The 19,432-nt window shown below is 53.5% G+C and overlaps 3 protein-coding genes across 5 annotated transcripts in view; 2 read left to right on the plus strand and 1 right to left on the minus strand.

The window, feature by feature from the left end:
* Positions 1-10,811, plus strand: part of Gipc1 (GIPC PDZ domain containing family member 1) — a 12,999-nt gene extending 2,188 nt beyond the window's left edge. The window contains exons 2-8 of one of the 2 annotated variants that reach the window (XM_031340530.1): positions 5,594-5,784; positions 6,643-6,963; positions 7,675-7,860; positions 7,955-8,135; positions 8,751-8,863; positions 9,636-9,717; positions 9,838-10,811. In XM_031340530.1, the coding sequence (XP_031196390.1) occupies positions 6,676-6,963; positions 7,675-7,860; positions 7,955-8,135; positions 8,751-8,863; positions 9,636-9,717; positions 9,838-9,989 (1,002 nt within the window). In that variant the 5' untranslated portion in view covers positions 5,594-5,784; positions 6,643-6,675 and the 3' untranslated portion in view covers positions 9,990-10,811. The remainder of the gene's footprint in view (positions 1-5,593; positions 5,785-6,642; positions 6,964-7,674; positions 7,861-7,954; positions 8,136-8,750; positions 8,864-9,635; positions 9,718-9,837) is intronic. The other variant, XM_031340529.1, reaches the window with a different exon arrangement.
* Positions 10,812-12,264: 1,453 nt separating this feature from the next.
* Ptger1 (prostaglandin E receptor 1) lies at positions 12,265-15,518 on the plus strand. Its single transcript, XM_031340533.1, has 3 exons — positions 12,265-12,625; positions 13,558-14,522; positions 14,940-15,518. The coding sequence occupies exons 2-3, from the start codon at positions 13,575-13,577 to the stop codon at positions 15,204-15,206; spliced, it is 1,215 nt and encodes a 404-aa protein (XP_031196393.1). The 5' UTR covers positions 12,265-12,625; positions 13,558-13,574; the 3' UTR covers positions 15,207-15,518.
* A 238-nt stretch (positions 15,519-15,756) lies between these two features.
* Positions 15,757-19,432, minus strand: part of Pkn1 (protein kinase N1) — a 31,581-nt gene continuing 27,905 nt past the window's right edge. For both annotated transcript variants that reach the window (XM_031340532.1, XM_031340531.1), the window contains exons 13-22: positions 19,215-19,294; positions 19,067-19,142; positions 18,886-18,977; positions 17,783-17,959; positions 17,543-17,605; positions 17,351-17,427; positions 16,935-17,077; positions 16,573-16,680; positions 16,398-16,478; positions 15,757-16,032 (exon numbers count right to left, since the gene is read on the minus strand). In XM_031340532.1, coding sequence (XP_031196392.1) covers positions 15,829-16,032; positions 16,398-16,478; positions 16,573-16,680; positions 16,935-17,077; positions 17,351-17,427; positions 17,543-17,605; positions 17,783-17,959; positions 18,886-18,977; positions 19,067-19,142; positions 19,215-19,294 — 1,101 coding nt within the window. In that variant the 3' untranslated portion in view covers positions 15,757-15,828. The remainder of the gene's footprint in view (positions 16,033-16,397; positions 16,479-16,572; positions 16,681-16,934; positions 17,078-17,350; positions 17,428-17,542; positions 17,606-17,782; positions 17,960-18,885; positions 18,978-19,066; positions 19,143-19,214; positions 19,295-19,432) is intronic.

Raw genomic sequence — 19,432 nt, forward strand, 5'->3', positions numbered from 1 at the left:
AAAAAAAAAAAAAAAGGAAAAAAAAATCACAGGGTAGCATATAAGTTCATAGGCCTGGAGACCATGGGAGCTGCTTCGGTGGGCTGGAGCTGGAGAATTCTGGAAAAGGCTTTGCCAGGCATAGGAACTGGGTTGCTCCTGGGCCAGGGAAGGGGGGATGTGGGGTTCTGGAGGCATGGCTCAGGGGAACAGCCCCTGCTCAAAATCAGTGAGAGGTAGAGGAGGGGGCGTGCCTCAGCAGCAGAGTACCTTCCTTGTAGATAGAAGGTACTGGTTTCTGTTTCCATCACTTGCAAACAGTAACATTCCATGAAGAGATGAGTTAAAGTACTGAACAGCCCACATGCGGCCTAGTCTTTGGAATCCCACAAGTACCCCGAAAAATGTGAACTCTGCCAAGTTTTCAGATGTGGAAACTGGGGCCTCATGAAGTTAAGCAGCTTGGCTTTGTCTGTGCCACTGGTGTAAGTGGCAAGGGTGGGGCTTGAATCCAGGCTCCCACGCCAAACCTCAGGATCTTCAGTTCTAATTGATGAGCCACTTATTTTCCTCAGAACAAAACCATGCAGAGGCCATGTAGACAGAGGAGGTAACTCACATGGAAAAGTTCTTGCTGGGCCAGCTGAATTTGACAGTCAGAACCCATGTGGAAGTGCCAGGCATGGTGGCTCGGTGTTGTTACCCAGCACTGGGGACATAAACAGGAAGACATGTGGGGCTCATTGGCCAGCTGGCCTAGCCTAAGTGGAGGCCTCAGTCCCAGGAGAGACCCTGTCTCAAAAAGACAAAGTAGGGCTGGGGATGTGGGCTATACCTTAGTGGTAGAGCCCTTGCCTAGCATATGGAGACCCTGAGTTAAGTTCCCAGTACAAAATAGAGTGGCACGCTAGAGAGATGGCTCAGCAAAGTAAAGGCACCTGCCGCCAAGCCAGGGACCTAAGTTTTATCCTTGGGACCCACATGGTAGAAGGAAAGAACCGATTCCTACAATCTCTGTACGCACACTGTGGCAACATAGGTGCACACAAATGTGATTTGGGTTTTTTTTGGGGGGGTGGGGTTTGAGACAGAGTCTCACTACGTAGTTCTGGTTGTCCAAGAACTTGCTGTGTTGTCCAGCCTTGCTTCAGAGTGTAATGTTTTTATGTGTATGGGTGTGTCACCAGCATGCATGTCTGTACTCAAGAGGGTGTCAGATCCTCCCTGAAGCTGGAGTTAGAGGCAGTTAGTTGTGAGCAGCCATGTGGGTGCTGAGATTCGAACCTAGATCCTTTGGAAGAGTAGGCAGTGCTCTTAACCATTGAACCATCTGTCTACCTTCAGTAAAAATTTTAAGCAAAGTAATGACTCTTGGAGACCAATACCCAGGGTTAACCTCTAACCTCCAAATGTACCTCCACATCCGTGAATGAGCACATAGGGGCTGGAGACATGGCTTAGCAGTTGAGAGTGCTGGCTGCTCTTCTGGAGGGCCTAAATTTGGTTCCCAGCATCCATGGTGGGCAGCTTCAGCTGCTTATAACTCCATATTCAGGGGATTTAGAAATGGAGTTCTGGCCTTTGCAGGCACCTACAGTCAGGTACACTACCCACACACAGACGCATACCTATGCACATAATACAAAATACAGCTTTTAGAAGGTGAGATGGATCATTGAGTAAAGGCAGGCTCCGCCAAACCTGGTGACCTGAATTTGACCTCCAGGTCCCACATGATGGAGGGAAAGAAGTACGTCAGCTAAGTTGTTCTCTGAGGCATGCACACTTACACATTGAGCAGATAAATGTAAACAAAATACTTAAGTTGATGAAAAAGAAAACAGGTGGTGGTGTACGCCCTTAATCCCAGCACTCCGGAGGCTCATCTCTGAGTTTGAGGCTAGCCTGGTCTATAGATTCAGTCCCAGAACAGCCTACATAGAGAAACCCTGTCTCCAAAACCAAAACAACAAAAAGAGTTAAGAGACAATTCACAAAAAAGCCACTCAAGAGCATTAAAAATGTATAAAAAGGCATTGGGCACCATTGATTATCCCAAAGTACAAAAGCAAACGGACTGGGAGGAAGGGGTCGGGCAGCGCCCCCTGCTGGGCACTGTGCTGAGAGCCGGAAAAGGGTCACGAAGCAGGGCGTGTGATCTGGGGAGATGGCCAGTCCTGCTCAGCCACACAGTGATTTGTCCTTGGCTGCTCTGTGCCAGCCAGCGTTCCACATACTGAGAGGTAGACATTAGTGACACAGATCTCTCCCTCAGCAGTGGGCAAAGACATAAAATACCCACCCCAGGCGAGGGGTATGGGAGGGTTCTGGACAGCAGAGGGAGCAGCCACTACAAAGAACATGGGGCAGCTAGCTCTGGCCAACTATTTGAGCAGCATGGAAGAGGCCCCAGTGGCTGAAGGGAGGGACTAAGGAAGAGCAGCCGCATGGGCATAAAGGACAGTGGGCTGCCTGGGGGACCAGAGCAGAGAAGGAAGTGACTGTTTACAAGGTCATTCTGGTGCTGTCTTGACAGGAAACTGGAGGGTAAACGGAGGCCACTTGGAGTGTGGGTGAGTGGGATGAGTAGCGCTCCAGAGTGAGGAGAATGCATGGCTGAGCAGGGAGCCCTCTCAGGAGGATGTGATTCAGCCAGCTGGGTGCCCTTCTACCTGGGAAGGCCCTCCGGAGAGGCTCTGCAGAGCACAGGCAGTTCGTAGTACACAGGTCTTGGAGTTTGGTATGGAAGCTGAGGGGAAGGATCAGGAGTTCAAGGCCAGCTTCTGCTACTTAGTGTGACCCTGCCTCAAAATAAGAGAAAGATGAATTTAGCCACGTGTGGTGATGTACACCTGTGTTCCTAGGACTCAGGAGGATGAGGCAGGGGGATCATAAGTTCAAGGTAAACCTTGGCTGTAGCACGTTTGAGACCAGCCTGAGCTACGTGGTGGGGGAGGGGGGAGGGGAAAAGGTGAAATGTCACTGAGGATAGGTGTCAAGTCCAAGGAACTCCCTCAGGGGATTGCACATGAGGTACCCTTGAGGGAGCGTGTGGCTTTTTTTTTTTTTTCTGTTTTTGCTTTGGACAATAAGTGACTTGAAAATGAAATCAGGGTCTGGGTGTGGTCCATGATTGTGGCCTAGTGTCCAGGAGGCCTGGCCCCATCCCAGCACCACCAGAAGAAAGTGTGCCACCTTCTCTTGCACCCCTTTCTCCTCCCTCCCTCCCTCTCTTCCTTCCTTCCCTCCACACCAACCACACCTTTCAGAGATGTGCTGAATCTGAAGTACTTTACTACAGGGCCTTTGCGCTGTTCCCATCTGCCTAGAGTATTCTTATCCTGGAGGGATAGTGTGTGGGAGGCCAGGGAGGGGGGGTCCTAGACATAGGATGAGGGCTTCTCTGACACCAAGCTTTTACTGCCGCTGGGTCACAAGGTTTCAAGGTTCTAAAGTATATGGTCAGCGCCAGCTGGTTTATTGTGGCTCTCATAAATAAATCAGAAAAAAAGCTTTCTTCCCAGAGATGGTCCAAAGTAGGGGTATGGCTCAGCAGGCAGCTGCAGGCTAAAGTACACCCCATTTGCCGCCTTAATACCTACTGTGTCTAGAGTGTGGCAAACAGATTGTACAGCTGACATGGTGCTCCTAATCAGGACAGGGCCTGGTGGCACATGCTGAAAGTCAAAGATACTTGCAGGCTGAGGCAGGAGGATCATAGGACCAGAAATTCAAAACTAATCTAGATACTATAGCAAGACTCTGTCTAAAAATATACAAAATGAAGCTGGGGAGGGAGGATTAAATATACCTTTAATCCCAGTGCTCAGGAGGGAGAGGCGGGTAAATCTCTGTGAGTCTGAGGCCAGCTTGGTCTACAGAGTGAATTCCAAGACAACCAGGGCTGGAATTTAAAAAATAATTAATTAATTATAAATAAAATAAGTGCATGAATATAGTTAGTACTGCCCCCTAAAATGTTTGTTTGCTAGATAGAAGGAGACAGAAAAAAGAACTAAAGGGAGAGAAGCGGCTCAGAGATAAGTGCTGCTGCTCATGGGCGAGGACCAGAGCTGATGATCTTGGGCACCAGCGTTGCTGGGGCTGCCTGGCTGCCACACTAGCTGAAGGCCGGAGTAGGGGGAGGGCAAGATCACTGAGAGGCTCTGCCTCAAAGGACTAAGGTGGGAACACCACATGCTTCCTTTGGCCTCTGTGAGCACAGGAGCACACATCCACACACAGTGGGCATATACCAGGCACACACATACAAAAATAAATAAATAAACGTGGTGGCCCACGGTTTTTTTTTGGTGGGTGCTGGAGGGTGGGGACAGGATTTCTCTTCATAGCTCTGGCTGGGTTCGAACTGTATGAAGCCAAGTAGGCCCTGAAGTCAGAGCTCCTCCTGCCTCCACCTTCCAAGGACTGAGACTTGCCGTGACAGGTGGCAAGCACGGGGCTGGAGGCGTCAAGCAGAGACAGACTGACTGACTGACTGACTGACTGATGGGCCTTGAGTGGGCTTTTGACACCTCAAAACCCATCCTCTCATGACACATTTCTCCAGTCTGTTAAGTACGAACCAGGCACTCACATATATGAGTCTGTGAGGCGTTCTCTTTTAGACCACCACAGCTTCAGTCACTAAAGACCCATGCAACCCAATCGCATTACCACAGGGCCGCCATTGCTGGTCACTCTGTCTGGGGGCAGTGCTGCTCTGGACGGTTTTACTCCAGTAATTCAATGTTCTATGAGGATGTGTCGCATGTCTCTTCCTGCTAGAACTCATTGGCAGAACTGGCCATCTGCCAGCTCTGTCCCAAGGGCTGTGACAGGGACCACACACTTTGTGCTTTGAAGGAGAGACTCAGAAGAGTTTTGTTCCCCCCCATCCCACCCATGTGTGTGTGTGTGTGTGTGTGTGTGTGTGTGTGAGAGAGAGAGAGAGAGAGAGAGAGAGAGAGACATGTGCAGGTGCAAATGTGTATGGAAGCTGGAGGACAACCTCAGGTGTCACTCCTCAGGAGCTGTCCACTTTGGGGTGTTTTTTAATTATTGCATTTGTGGGCTGGAGAGATGGCTCAGCAGGTAAGAGCACTGACTGCTCTTCCGAAGGTCCTGAGTTCAAATCCCAGCAACCACATGGTGGCTCACAACCACCCGTAATGAGATCTGACGCCTTCTTCTGGTGCATCTGTAAAAAAAAAAAAACTATTGCATTTGTTTTTTGTGCATATGTGTTTGTATGTAGGTACACATAGCCCAGTGCACACGTAAAGGTCAGATGACACCTGTAGGCTCTCTTCTTCCATGTGGGCCCAGGTGATGGCAAATTACTTTTACCCACCAAGCCATCTTGCCAGCCTCCCTTCTTGGTTTTTGAGACAGGGTTTCTCACTGGCCTGGAACTCACTACATAGGCTAGGTTGTCGTTGAGTCCTAGGGATCCTTTTTTCCTCCAGCTCTGGGATTACAAGTGCATCCTACCACATCTGTTTTTCTACATAAACCAGAGCCAAACTCAGGGTTTTTGCAAAAAGCATTAGTGACTGCAGCTGATAGAAAAATGAAAAGAAGCTGGGTGTGGTGTTTCCGTCTGTCTTCCCAGCACTTGAGAAGCTGAGGCAGGAGTTTGTGAGTTCTAGACCAGCCTGGACTACAGCGTGAGAGCCTTTCTCTGAGAAATGGAAAGCAAAGTGCCAGTGCTTTATCCTCCCTTCTGTGTGCCAGTGGGCGTGGTCAGAGCAGGATGCATCGGGGCCTCATCTGGAATGAGGGTTGAATGAGGTCACAGAGCAGGTAGTGTGGGGTTGTAATATCTCTGGGGTATCTGTGGGGTATCTCTGTTGGGATTATTACTGTGCAGTGTGATGCCGGGATGAGACCGGGCCTTCATATAAACATGAGCTCCACCATTGAGCTGCACCCCAGCCTCTGGGCTGTCTGCAGAGTCAGCTCTCTGTCTTCACATGAGCTCTGGGTGTCCAGGTCGAATCCACTGTACACAGAAAATACTTGGGCAAGATAGATGTGCTGCTATATTCCTGTAATACCATCTTCTCTGAAGTCTGAGGCAGGAGGACTGCAAGTTCAAGGATAGCCTGAGCAACTAAGAGATAACTGCCTCAAAATAAAATGTGAGAAGCAGTCTAGGCGTGTGGGTCCACATGTACAAGGCTAAAATGAAACCCCGGGAGGGAGGGAGGGAGGGAGGGAGGGAGGGGGAGTTTGTTGGTTTAGGGAGAGCCTTGGACCCATGCTCACCATGGACAGAATCATTTGTTGTTACTCTTTAAATATTACAACAGAACAAAAGTTTTCATAGCTTTAAGTGTGAGGAGCCAGCTGCAGCTCTGTGGACAATCGCAGCCAAGCAGGGGCAGTAAAAGCCTCAGCAGAATGCACACACAGCACAACTTTATATAGGCGGCAGTGTTCTGGAAGTATCCTGGCACCCTGTGCTTAGGAGCCTAGTTCACATCATCAGCTGATGATGCTCAGTGGTGGAGCGTTTGCCCAGCCTGCACCAGACCCCTGGGTCAAGGAACCCTGCTCTGCAAAACAGAACCATGTTGGTTGATGTTGATACCATGTGGTGGTGATGGGTGGCACCTAAGGCTGGTACTCAGAGAATGAAGCCCAATTCCCTTTCTGCAGGTCTCCCGACCAAGTCCCCACTTCTGGCTGCTCATGCCACTGGGACTGGGGCGAAGGAAAAAAGCACCACCTCTGGTGGAAAATGAGGAGGCGGAGCCAAGCCGGAGTGGGCTGGGCGTTGGGGAGCCCGGGCCCCTGGGTGGAAGTGGAGCAGCGGAATCCCAGGTGGGCTTGCCCCCACCTCCTGCTGCCCTTCGGCCTCGCCTCGTGTTCCATACCCAGCTGGCCCACGGCAGCCCCACAGGCCGCATCGAAGGCTTCACTAATGTCAAGGAGCTGTACGGCAAGATCGCTGAGGCCTTCCGACTACCAGCTGCTGAGGTACCAGTGGGACTAAGGTCCCTTAAGAGCAAGCCACAGGCCTGGACATTTCTTGGGAGCTGGGGCTCATGTTCCTTGATGGCCAGCAGCCCCTGAATACAGGAGGCGTGGCTACAGGGCGATACTGAGTTCCTGTCAGGCCTTGAAAGGAGACTTGTAGGTATGGGGTGTGTGTGTGTGGGGGGGTCCCAACAGGCTTTATGAGGCTTGTAATCTAGTAGGATGTGGATCTGCAGACCCACATATTTTAATTTAATTTCCCATCAGGTCCTAAGTAGCCTGTGTCCTGGTAGGTTGTGGAGGACGACAGACACAGGTGGTAGCCGGGTTTCCCTAAGGCATTGGGAGGCTTGTGCCCCCAAACACTGCAGGAGCTGGAGGGTCAAGAGCATGTTCTATTTCTCTATGAAACCCTGGAGGCATGATTCCAAGGTAGAAGCTGAGAAGCTGCAGGGAGGGCAACAGTGGGGCTGAGATTCAAGTGGAGACAGGTAGGAAAGCTGGGTGTGAGTCTAGACCCCATTCACTCCTCAGCTCACTCTACATCAAGCTAGCTCTAAGTTCTTACCAAGACAGAAATCCTTCTCGTAGCATTTGATGTACCAGGGGACCTCTCCTTGGCTCTTGGGTGTCGCCAGTCCCTAGGATAGGGATGTGTTGGGAAAGGGGACCCAGGGAGGAAGGACTGAGCATCTCGCCCTCTCTTTGCAGGTGATGTTCTGCACCCTCAACACCCATAAAGTGGATATGGACAAGCTCCTGGGGGGCCAGATCGGGCTGGAGGACTTCATCTTTGCCCATGTCAAGGGGCAGCGCAAAGAGGTGGAAGTGTTCAAGTCTGAGGAGGCTCTGGGGCTCACCATCACCGACAACGGGGCTGGCTATGCCTTCATTAAGGTGCCCGGGTGGGTGGCACACCCTTAGTCAACGGTCAGGGTCTGTAATGGGACCTAGAGTGGAGCTTCCAGGGTTGATGCCTGCCCCTCCACAGCGCATCAAGGAAGGCAGTGTGATTGACCACATCCAGCTCATCAGCGTGGGGGACATGATTGAAGCCATCAACGGGCAGAGCCTACTGGGCTGTCGGCATTATGAGGTTGCCAGGCTTCTCAAGGAGCTGCCCCGAGGCCGCACCTTCACTCTCAAACTCACAGAGCCTCGGAAGGCCTTTGGTGAGCTCTCCTTGCACCCTGGACCACCCACTGGGATGACCTTGAGCTCTTAAGAAATACAGATTGCAGTCCTGGGAACCACCAGCAGGTGGCAACCAAGCCTGCAATGCAAAATAGGGACAGCCCCACCCTACCCTAGAACTGAGTGCTGGCTGACAGCCCAGCCTGGAGGAAGTTGCCCCCACACCCGACTTCCAGGAGCCATTAGCCCAGCCAAGTGCCCCCAACCCTGGCCAGCCCCCTCAGCCTGAAGAAGTGAGGCTTGGCAGCTCCTGTGCCCTGCCCCCGTTTCTATCTGGCTTCACTGACTCTTAGGAATGGGCCTGAGGCACCCCTGGTGTGGGTAGAAAGGGCTTACCTGGGACTGAGCAGTTACACTCACCCTTCTCAATCCTCCATCCTTCAAACAGAAGCTACCTCTATTCTCTCTCCAGCCGTGTTTATGCCTGACCCCCAGCTGCCCCTCACACTCCATGCAAAGTCCTCCCTTCCTGAACCTAGCCCCTGTCCCAAGGAGCCTGCAGAACTTGGTGAGAGGTGGCTGTGCAAAGCCTAGGTACCTGAGTACTGTATTTACTGTATGCTGAAATTTCCCACCACCTTTACCTCCCACAGATATGATCAGCCAGCGTTCAGCAGGTGGCCACCCTGGCTCCGGCCCACAGCTGGGCACTGGCCGAGGGACCCTCCGGCTCCGATCCCGGGGCCCTGCCACAGTGGAGGATCTGGTGAGTGAGCCACCTTGGGCCAGTGACAGCATTCTAATTATGTGAAAGACTCTGCACACCTTTGCTTAAACCTACTCTTCCCAGCTTGGAGACCCACCATGGTCCATCGAGCCTGGGGCCTCCTCCCTGTAGAGTAGAAGTCAGTAACTTCTTGTCAGAGCAGACATTAATGATGCAAACAAAAAGCACTGCCAGGCAGGACTTCACATTCAAGGGAAGCTCAAGCCAAAAGGCCTTGTCACCAAGGACTTTATATGAAAATATATGAAAGCCAGCCCAGTGTGCCAACGTCCCTGAATCCTAGCTACCTGGGAAGATAAGATAAGATTTAGTGTTAAAAGTTTGGGCAACTTCGAATATGTCTCAATATGAGAATAATAATTTCTGGGTGTTGGGACTAAAGAGATGGCTTAGCAGTTTAGAGCACGTGTGAGTTGCAGACCACCCAGGTTCAGTTCCAAGTACCCATAGTGGGTGGCTCACAGCCATCTGTTAACTGCAGTTCCAGAAGTCCAGTGTTCTCTTCTGACCTCCACAGGCACCAGGCAGACACTTAATACACATACATATGTGCAGCCAAAACAATCCTCTACATAAAATATATAAATAACAACAACAAAACCAGTGGCTGGGGGTGCAGCGCATTGATAGAGCTGTTGCCTAGCATGAGTCCCTGTGTGCTGTCCCCAGCACTTCGGGCACCCAGTGTATCAGGTTCACAGCACTGACATCTGTTGACATTATTGTGCTGTCTTGTCCCCACCCTCCACAGCCATCGGCTTTTGAGGAAAAGGCCATTGAAAAGGTGGATGACTTGCTAGAGAGCTACATGGGGATCAGAGACACGGAGCTGGGTGAGTGGGGTGCCCATGCCTGGAAGGTGGGAGCAGGCTTCCAGATCTCACTCGGGCTGAGTTGAGCCTACCTCTGCCCATCATGCCATCTGTGCCTCCATCTTTTCTCCTCCCTGACAGCTGCCACCATGGTGGAGCTGGGAAAAGACAAAAGGAACCCAGATGAACTGGCAGAAGCTCTGGATGAACGGCTCGGTGACTTTGCATTCCCAGATGAATTCGTCTTTGATGTCTGGGGAGCCATCGGGGATGCCAAGGTTGGCCGCTACTAAGACTGGAACTGAACCTGGACCTTGAGATAATCTGGCTTGCCCTGGCTGGGGTTTCCAGAAGGGGTGCCACAGCCAAGACCTGGGCATACAGCCTAGGCTCCTAACTCAGCAGCCTGGGAATGGCATGGGGTGCAAGTGCCCTGTGGTCCTGGCCCCACTCCAATTAGTACCACCACGGTGCCCAGCCTGGTTGGGGTCCCCAGCCAACCCCTGTTGGTTCCCCACCTACCTCAATAGAGTAAGTGCATGGGGAGGGACCAACACCCTGGGCAGTCACCTCTGTCCCCAACATTTTTCCACCATCAGCTGGCAACTGCCCCTTCTGTCCCCCTGGGCCTCGGTACTCTTCGGGGCCATGACCTCCCTACTTTACTTTTTTTGCTTTGTTTTGGTTTTTTTGTTTTTTTCAAGACAGAGTCACTATGTAGCTCTGGCTGTTCTGGAACTCATTCTGTAGACCAGGCTGGCCGTGAACTCACAGAGATCCACCTGCATCTGTGTTCACAGTGCTGGGATTAAAGGCGTGCGTCAGCACTCCCGCTCTCACTGCTTTCTTAACACCAGAAATGCAGAATGGCAATAATGCCTTCCCTTGGGCATCTCCCGCCTGAGAGGAGACCCCTTGGTCAAGTTCCGTCACCTCCCCTTTGAGTGGACACTGCTGTGAACCCTGGTTTCTTGTCTTCTTTAGACAATGAGGAGGGAGGCAGTGGGCTTTTGTAACCACACACACTCCCTTGGATATAGAGATTTTACTCTGGGAGTTATTTGGCTCTGGGGCAGGAGGGGTGGCCAGGGAGAGAATGCAGCAGCTGAAATCTATCTCCTGGATTCCAAATTGAATTAGGAGTTGGCTGCCCCGCTGCCCCCTCCCCCAGACTGGAGGCCATCGAGTTTCCAGGCAGTGCTGGAGTCTCTGGCTTGCTTGAGGTTCAGACCTGGTTCCCCACTTACCAAGGCCTCACATAAGCTCCTCTTGTGTGAGAGCCCCTGTGTGTGGCAGCAAGGCCTGTTGCCCTGTTACTCAGGTTGTGCCTGGTTGTACTCGGGGTACAGGCATCCATGGCACGGCTCTTCACAGAGATGTAAACCTGCCAAGCTTGTTTTGACAGTCCATTTCATCCTAGGGTTTAGGGAGATCAAGGAAAGGGTGGGGTGGGACCCTGGCCAGACTTAGAGAGAAGGAAGGCAGCTGGAACAAGGGGAGCCAGGCCAGAGGTCTCTCTCCAGCACCCAGTAGGAATGTTTGGGGTGAGCCCAGCAGAGATGCTGCAGGAAGGCTGAGTGGGGCTGGCTCCCTGGTATCAGACAGGTGATGAGTATCCTGGATACAGGACAAAAGCCCTGCAGATGGCTACTTGCCATCCCTAATCACAAGCCCGTTTTCAGTGCTGATAGTGGATGCTAAGGATGTGCTCTATCACTGAACCCTAAGTCCTATACCAGGGTCTTGTGTGTCTGCTGGGACCATGTGTAGTGGATGGTTGGTAGCCAGGTTGAACCAGAGGTGTGACTATTGTGGGTCAGCCTTGGGTGCTGAGTTTCAGGGAGCTGTGTTCAGTGTGTGCATGGGTCTCTGGTGTATTCTTGTTTTGGGGGGAGGGGGTCAGGATAAATGGCTAGGCCTTAGAGATGTGATTATGTGTCTCAGGACAAGTTCTCAGGGTCCATGGGCATTGGTTTGAGGGGGACTACAGCAGGAAGTGTGCTCTGGGGCTGGGAACATACTTACAATGCCAGTGAGATTTACACTGAGTGCTGAGGTGTGGGCAAGCATCAATTTCAAGGGGTCCACATGGGGTTGGGGGAGATGTTACAGTCAGCAATGATAAGTGCTATGCAGTGTTTACTTCCCGTTATGACAGCTGACAGTGGCTGCATGTGCCCCTTTTCAAGACATAAGGTGAGACATAGCTATGGGTGCAGGATTAGAAAGACTCAGGTGTCCTATGAGTTGCTTACCTTCCCCTAAGGCAGCATGCCGACCACAGCCTGGCTCCCCTGAGCCATTTAGCCACCTCCCTTTTCCTAGGACGATTCCCTGTTGCCTTCTCTACGCTGCCTACCTCTGTCCAACTGTGAAAACCATAAAGGCAAGGGTAGAGGCATTGCTAGCTCTCATCACACTCAGGCAACTCCCAATGAAGACAACACCCCCACCCACCCCCACACCCCACCCACCCACCCCCACGAGAGCTCATAGCCCTCCCAGCCCGCCCCAGGCGATGCTCACATTTTCCAGTGTTTAGATTTTATCCGCTTTATTAATGAGGCGGGCAAGAGGCCCGGGTGAGGGTGTGGGGGTTTGTTCCTGCCCCGCTGAGAGGAGGGGGTCACAGAGACCAAACCAATTCAGAGAACCTCAGTCCTTGGCTGGAAGGAGCTGGGCCCAGTTGTCCTGACGATTGGCAGCAGTAGAGGTTTTGCCCACTCAAGGCTCCCAGCCCCAGAGGGCAGATATGCATGGGGTGGAGCAGCCCCTGGAGGCCAGTGGAGTGCGGGTGGAGGCGGCACAGAGCCGAGGAGGAGCCGCCCCAGGAAGAGGGAGCGGCCTGCCGGGAGCCAGGGAGTAGCTGGAGCGGGCAGCAGGAGCCAAGTTCCAGGCCATGGGGACCCTGCATCCCGAGCAGCACTGGGTAAGAAGTTGGGACATTGAGGATGGCAAGCCAGAGAAGGCTAGCTGTAGCCATCCTGCTCTCTTGCTGTTTAATGGCTCTCAGCCCTAGGCTGTCTGTCTCTTCTCAACTAGAGAATGAAGGACAAACCAGAGGCTGGTTCAAATAGGGGTATGGGATGGGCATCTGAATGAGGCAATGCCAGACTGGTGAGAGAGGGCAACAGAGATGGGATTCTGGAAAAGAAGTGGGCCCATGGGGTCTGAGAGCACCATAGAGATCAGAGATGGGTTCGGGATAGCAGGGGTCTGTGGGGACAAAGGACCACGGAGATGTGGCATAGAGGCCTTGGGGCACAGGAAAGGGTCTATAAGTGTAGAGATGGGTTGTTTGGGGAAGAGATGAAACTGCAGATTGAGTCAGTCTCTGGAGACAGGCACACTGCCATTGGAAGAGATGAACTATAGTGGTGGAGGTGCCAGAACACAGACATCAAGGACAGAGTTAAAAGGTGACGACCAAAGCTGGTCATGGTGGTGTGAACCTTTAATCCCAAGACATAGGAGGCATAGGCAGGTGGAGCTTTTGAGTTTAAGGTTAGCCTGGCCAGTTCCAGGGCAAGCCAAGGAGACTTCTGAAAAGGGAGAGAGGGGCAGGCAGACATGAGGGATGAAATATGGATCAGAAGCGGGTGAGGGTCATGGACCAGGAAACTGATGGGGTGGAAACTAGGAGGTGGGGGTGGGGTGGAGAGGAGGACAGATACTGGGGACCTGTGCCAGGTCAGTCAAGACCCCCAGCAGATATGAGGGCAGAGTGAAGCCACATGCAAGAGATGGGGGCAGTAACAGGTGAAGTAGGATCCGAAATGGAGCAGCCAGAGTCATGTGGCGGTGCCATAGGCACAGAAGGTTGGGACCCCACCTCACTGTGCCCTCTTCTTATCTACGCAGCCCTCTTGGCCACTGATATGAGCCCCTACGGGCTTAACCTGAGCCTAGCGGATGAGGCAACGTGTGCAACACCCAGGGTCCCCAATACATCTGTGGTGCTGCCAACTGGCGATAACGGCACATCACCAGCGTTGCCTATCTTCTCCATGACGCTGGGTGCTGTGTCCAACGTGCTGGCGCTGGCGCTGCTGGCCCAGGTTGCAGGCCGAATGCGGCGCCGCCGCTCGGCTGCCACCTTCCTGTTGTTCGTCGCCAGCCTGCTTGCCATCGACCTAGCAGGCCATGTGATCCCGGGCGCCCTGGTGCTTCGCCTGTATACTGCGGGACGTGCGCCTGCTGGCGGGGCCTGTCATTTCCTGGGTGGCTGCATGGTCTTCTTCGGCCTGTGCCCACTTTTGCTTGGCTGTGGCATGGCCGTGGAGCGCTGCGTGGGTGTCACGCAGCCGCTGATCCACGCGGCGCGCGTGTCCGTGGCCCGCGCACGCCTGGCACTAGCCGTGCTGGCTGCCATGGCTTTGGCAGTGGCACTGCTGCCACTAGCACACGTGGGTCGCTATGAGCTACAGTATCCTGGCACCTGGTGTTTCATTAGCCTTGGGCCTCGTGGAGGCTGGCGCCAGGCGTTGCTTGCCGGCCTCTTTGCTGGCCTTGGCCTGGCAGCGCTCCTTGCAGCACTAGTGTGCAATACGCTCAGCGGCCTGGCGCTCCTCCGTGCCCGCTGGAAGCGGCGTCGCTCTCGACGTTTCCGAGAGACCGCAGGTCCCGATGATCGCCGGCGATGGGGGTCCCGTGGGCCCCGCTTGGCCTCCGCCTCGTCTGCCTCATCCATCACTTCAGCCACAGCCACCCTCCGCAGCTCTCGCGGCGGCGGCTCCGCGCGCCGGGTTCACGCACACGACGTGGAAATGGTGGGCCAGCTCGTGGGCATCATGGTGGTGTCGTGCATCTGCTGGAGCCCCCTGCTGGTGAGGGGCGCAGTCGCTCCTCAAGCCAAACTCTTTTCTGCCCCCTCTTGGGCTCTGCCCCCTTAACACCACCCTGTCCTGCAGACAAAGCCTGCCCCTGTGCTATACGGGACCCTCTCTTTGCAATCTCCGTAAACAGTCTCACTCACTCAAGCTTTTCAGTCCACTTTCTATGTCCCTCCGCTCCGTCCATCCGCTCCTACTTCCTCCCCAGCTCTTTGACCTTTGAGTCCTATGTGTGTTGGGGTACTGGGCCTTCTCTAGCTGGATGCTCCGCAGTCACTGATGACTTTTGCTTAGTCACTCTCCTTCCCGTACAGATCCTATTTGCCCTGCATGGCTCGCCCCGGCATCCTGACCCTCCACCCACCCCTTCTCTCCCATCGGCTCCACTGCTCACACCTGCTTTTCCCGCAGGTGTTGGTGGTGTTGGCCATCGGGGGCTGGAACTCTAACTCCCTGCAGCGGCCGCTCTTTCTGGCTGTACGCCTCGCGTCGTGGAACCAGATCCTGGACCCGTGGGTGTACATCCTGCTGCGCCAGGCCATGCTGCGCCAACTGCTTCGCCTCCTACCCCTGAGGGTCAGTGCCAAGGGTGGTCCAACGGAGCTGGGCCTAACCAAGAGTGCCTGGGAGGCCAGTTCACTGCGTAGCTCCCGGCACAGTGGTTTCAGCCACCTCTGAATGTGCCCAGAAGCTAAGCCAAATCATTCCGGGCTGGGCTCAAGGGCATAGAGTCTCAAACTCAGTGTCCCTAGGGCGCTGCGTCCAGTGGGTCCGCAACACTGTCACTGCACAGGGGTGAAAGAGGCTCCACTGGGGACGAGTACAGTTCTAATGTTAGTCACGCGATGGCACGGATACATGGGATGCTCCAAACACCAGAGGTGGGATTCCCCAGGCCAGCAGCTTGAAGAGCATGCGCACAACACTGCAACCTTAGTTCTAAGATTGGGGCTCTCCATAAACAGAGCAAAGTTTTAGTTTCACTTCTCATCTCCGTCGCCACAATAGACTTTTGCAACCGTTCGGTTCATTTTGGTCCCTAACTATCCCAAGAATCCCAACCCCTTGAACCCACACAGCCTTAAAACCCCAATGCTCCCCAACACACTCCTGAGCCTACTACTGCATGTTCCCATCTTGACCTTTCACTGAGCCTCTAAGAGTCTGCTTTGCCTCTGTCACTGACTCCAATCACACTCCATCCCAGATTGCACACAGAGGCTGAAAATGCATGTATGGAGTAAACCCCAAAGGCTCTTTTTAAAAACCAAGAACTCTTGGGCAAGGCAGGGGCTTGGGGCTAGTTGCCTCCCGCCACAAAGTCGAAATCCCGGAAGGCTGCCTGCTCTGCAGCTGTGAGGGGCCGTGCATCCCGGGGAGGACTCAGTGTGGGAGCCTCCCCAGTGAACTCCTCATCGAAGTTGCTGACATCTGTGCGCCCCGAAAGTGTAGGCACGAAGGGTGGAGGCAGGCGACGGGCCAGCAGGACATCCCAGCCCAGACTCTGTGGAGAGGGGGAAAGAGACAGTCATGATGGAGGTTGAGGGGTATGAAGGGAAGTCTAGAGATCAGCAGGGAGCAGACCATATGCAGAGGGACTGGGAACTCAGATAAATCAAGGGAATAGTTCAGGGTAGTCCTGTAATGATGCTATGGGCCCAGAGAAGCAGTGGGAGTGATGATTAAGGGAAACGAAGGGTGCAGACAAACGGACGGAGGTAACATTTGAGAGGAATCGTGGTGGCTGTGGAGGGGAAGGCAACAAAACTCTTTAAGATACAGCTACTAGATTTGGGGTGGGAGTGAACCGGGACTGGGAAGAATGCTCAGGTCCTTGGGTGACCCAGTGGATGGGGAGGGTCCACTCACCCTGAAGAAAGGCTGTTTTTTCACATCTTCTGCATCACGCTCAGTGGATCCCAACCTCCGCTCTGGGTTCCTCCGCAGTAGCTGTGAGAGGGCACACAAATCAGTCTGATTCCAGTCCTGAGACCCCTTCCTAGCATCCCTTCCACTAGGTGGTGGAGGTGGGAGGTGTACCTACCCTTCTCATGATGCCGATGGCCTCCGCAGACAGGAAGCGGGGATAGCGAACTTCATCATTGACAATGCTGTCAAATACCTCTTCCTCATCGTCCCCAGGAAATGGAGACTGTGGGACAGAGAAAGCCGGGTTTCATAAGATCCCACTTTTAGCCATCCATACACCCAGCACTATACCAAAGGGCCCCACCCTCCAGGAGCACCCCTGTACCACTGCTGGCTTACAGGGGGTAAGAATCCCACTTTACAATTACAGAAACAGATTGGAGATCCAGATCATGCTTCACATGGCAGGAGCAGATTCTCATCTCACTCTGAGGCATATGCATGTTCTCTACAGAGAACAGGCAGCCTGGGCCTCACCTCTCCAACCAACATCTCATAGAGCAACACGCCCAGTCCCCACCAGTCCACTGCTCGTGTGTAGGATGTGTCTGTGAGCACTTCCGGCGCCAGGAACTCCGGAGTTCCGCAGAATGTGCTGGTCCGGTCCCCATAGCCCATCCCTGGGTGGGGTGGAGAGCAGACCAGTGAGCCTATAGTAGCTAGGGGAGTAGGAGCATGAGATACTCCAAATATCCATCCAGCCCTACCCCAAATCAGTATGGGGTGACCCAGGTGGGGCCAGAGCTGGTGAACTCTCCTGAAACTGCTAGGGTGAGCAGGTGGCTGACAGCAAAGCCCATAGAGAAGAAAAGGTCACCTGACCACCTAGGTGCAACTGCACCAGAGGGTAGCCCACCCCCTATTCCTCTCATCCCAGGATTGCAGCCCCTCACCCTCCTTGCAGAGGCCAAAGTCTGCGATCTTGACGTAGCCCTCAGTATCCAGGAGCAAATTGTCCAACTTCAGGTCCCTGGGGAATGGGGGTGTCAGGGGATGTAAAGAGGGATGACTGGGTAGGGATCGGGGCTCTGTGCAGAGCTTGACCATGTCCAGTCTGTGGGCAGAACATGTTCTCATGTACACACCTGTAGACAATCTTGTGTTCATGGAGGAACTGCAGTCCCAGCACCACACAGGCCGAATAGAAGCTGCAGAGATGCATAAGATCACACAAGTCTGGTTCCATAGGCACCAAAGTCCCTGACCCCTGGGATCCCAAAGCTGTGTAGGAGGAAGGCCTGAGGTGGAGGGTAGGAGGTAGGGCAGAGAGGGGGGGGCCTCAGGTGGTGTGCAGAGAGAGGCATGGCGCTGGGATAAAAACTCACACAGCCCGAGGCTCTGAGAACACATCACTATGGATGTGCAGCATCAGGTCTCCACCCGCTGAGTACTCCATCACAAAGCACACATGCTCTGGGGTCTGGAAACAGCCGAAAAGGTTCACCAGGAAGGGATGTCCTGCCCTGGTCACAGCCGCCAAAATCCGCTTCTCACACATCAAGCTGGGCAGGAGGCAGAAGTCAGAGAGCCCAGCTGCCCTGCCCTACACCCGTGCCCTCCAGGGATCACTCAAGCTATCTGTTAAGTTGCACTGCTCTGCAACTTTGAGCAATTGGATTAATTTCTCATTTTGGGAAATGGGTAAGGAGTCTGAGCCCATGCTGGGGACTGCTTGGGAACCAGCAGGCCTGCTCATCAGGCCCGGTGTGAGGACTAAAGCATGGGGTCTGATCGGTGATGGAGACGCTTCCCTGTCTGTGAGAGGCACACGACTGCAGCAGCTGCAGCGGCACCAAGCATCAGGACAGAGGCGCCTTAAGACAGATGCAACTGGGCTTCTACAACCCAGATTAATAAATAAATTCTTACTTATTTGAGCTTTTGTTCCTGGTTATTAAAGTTCCTGGTCATTAAAAAGGGAAGTCTAGGGACAGCCTGAAGCCTCCACAGGGATCAAGAACTGTGAAGAATTCTTTGACTAGACCTTCTCTTTAATGTACCAGACAGTCGTAAGAGGATGAGATCCACAGGCATCTGTAGGATAGATCAGGAGGCTAAGTTCTAAGGAAGGCCTGCCTTTCCCAGCATCTGGAAACGCACCTGTTAAGAGGCAGGATTGTAACCTAGGACCCTGACCCCAAAACTGAGGCAGTTCCAAGACCTGACATTTGAGTCCTGGAACTCCTGCCTATGACTGTGTGACCACTAGTGGGTTGTTAAACCATGAGCAGAAAGGGGGACAATCTCAGTATTCACTCTGGAAAGGAAGGGGGTCACGAATGAATCACAGCAACTGCTTCCTATGTCAGTACTCACAGGCAAGAGGGGTGCAAGTTCTAGTCCATGAATCCCTCTCACCGGAGTGCTCAGTAGAGGACACTCTTGGTCTGTTTTCCAAAAATTCCCAAGGGTCAGGGCAGGACCTCACCTCTCAACCTCATCTCGGGCTACAATGTCACCTTTCTTCAAGGCTTTGATGGCAAAGAGCTCCCCACTGGAGCGGAATTCAGACAGCAGCACCTGGCACACAGTGGGCAGAGGGGCCTTAGTGGACAGCCTAGGCCCTTGGGGTAAAAACTCTGAGCCCTTAAGTCCTCCCCTTGGATCACCTTTCCAAAGTGACCCCGGCCAAGCACTGCCAGGAACTTGAAGTCCTCAAGTGTCAGGGGCGACTTTCTTAGGAGGCTGTGGAGAAAGAGAGCTCGTGGGGACTTGGAGAATGTGCAGGGTACAGGTAGGGCTAGGAAGGGGTATCACCTGCACAGGCCAGGGCCTGGAGTCTCCTGGGTCTCTGAAGGCAGCTCTGGAGAGGTGGTGGATTCATGGGCTGGAGAACTCTGTGGTGCAGAGGTCACAGTAGCCATAAGTCAGAGCTCATGAGCCCCAAAAGCCAAAAGGGCCCTGAGCCACACACATCCCCTCCTTCTCACCCTGAGACACACACATCCCCTCCTTCTCACCCTGAGACACACACA

This window comes from Mastomys coucha, unplaced genomic scaffold (genome assembly GCF_008632895.1).
Source record: "Mastomys coucha isolate ucsf_1 unplaced genomic scaffold, UCSF_Mcou_1 pScaffold22, whole genome shotgun sequence".
Lineage (NCBI taxonomy): Eukaryota > Metazoa > Chordata > Mammalia > Rodentia > Muridae > Mastomys > Mastomys coucha.

What these genes read in the sequence shown, in the direction of transcription:
- Ptger1 (XM_031340533.1), top strand. Translation starts at nt 13,575, where the DNA reads ATGAGCCCCTACGGGCTTAACCTGAGCCTAGCGGATGAGGCAACGTGT. An exon ending in TCTGCTGGAGCCCCCTGCTG is followed by an intron (nt 14,523 to 14,939) that starts GTGAGGGGCGCA and finishes CTTTTCCCGCAG; the next exon opens with GTGTTGGTGGTGTTGGCCAT.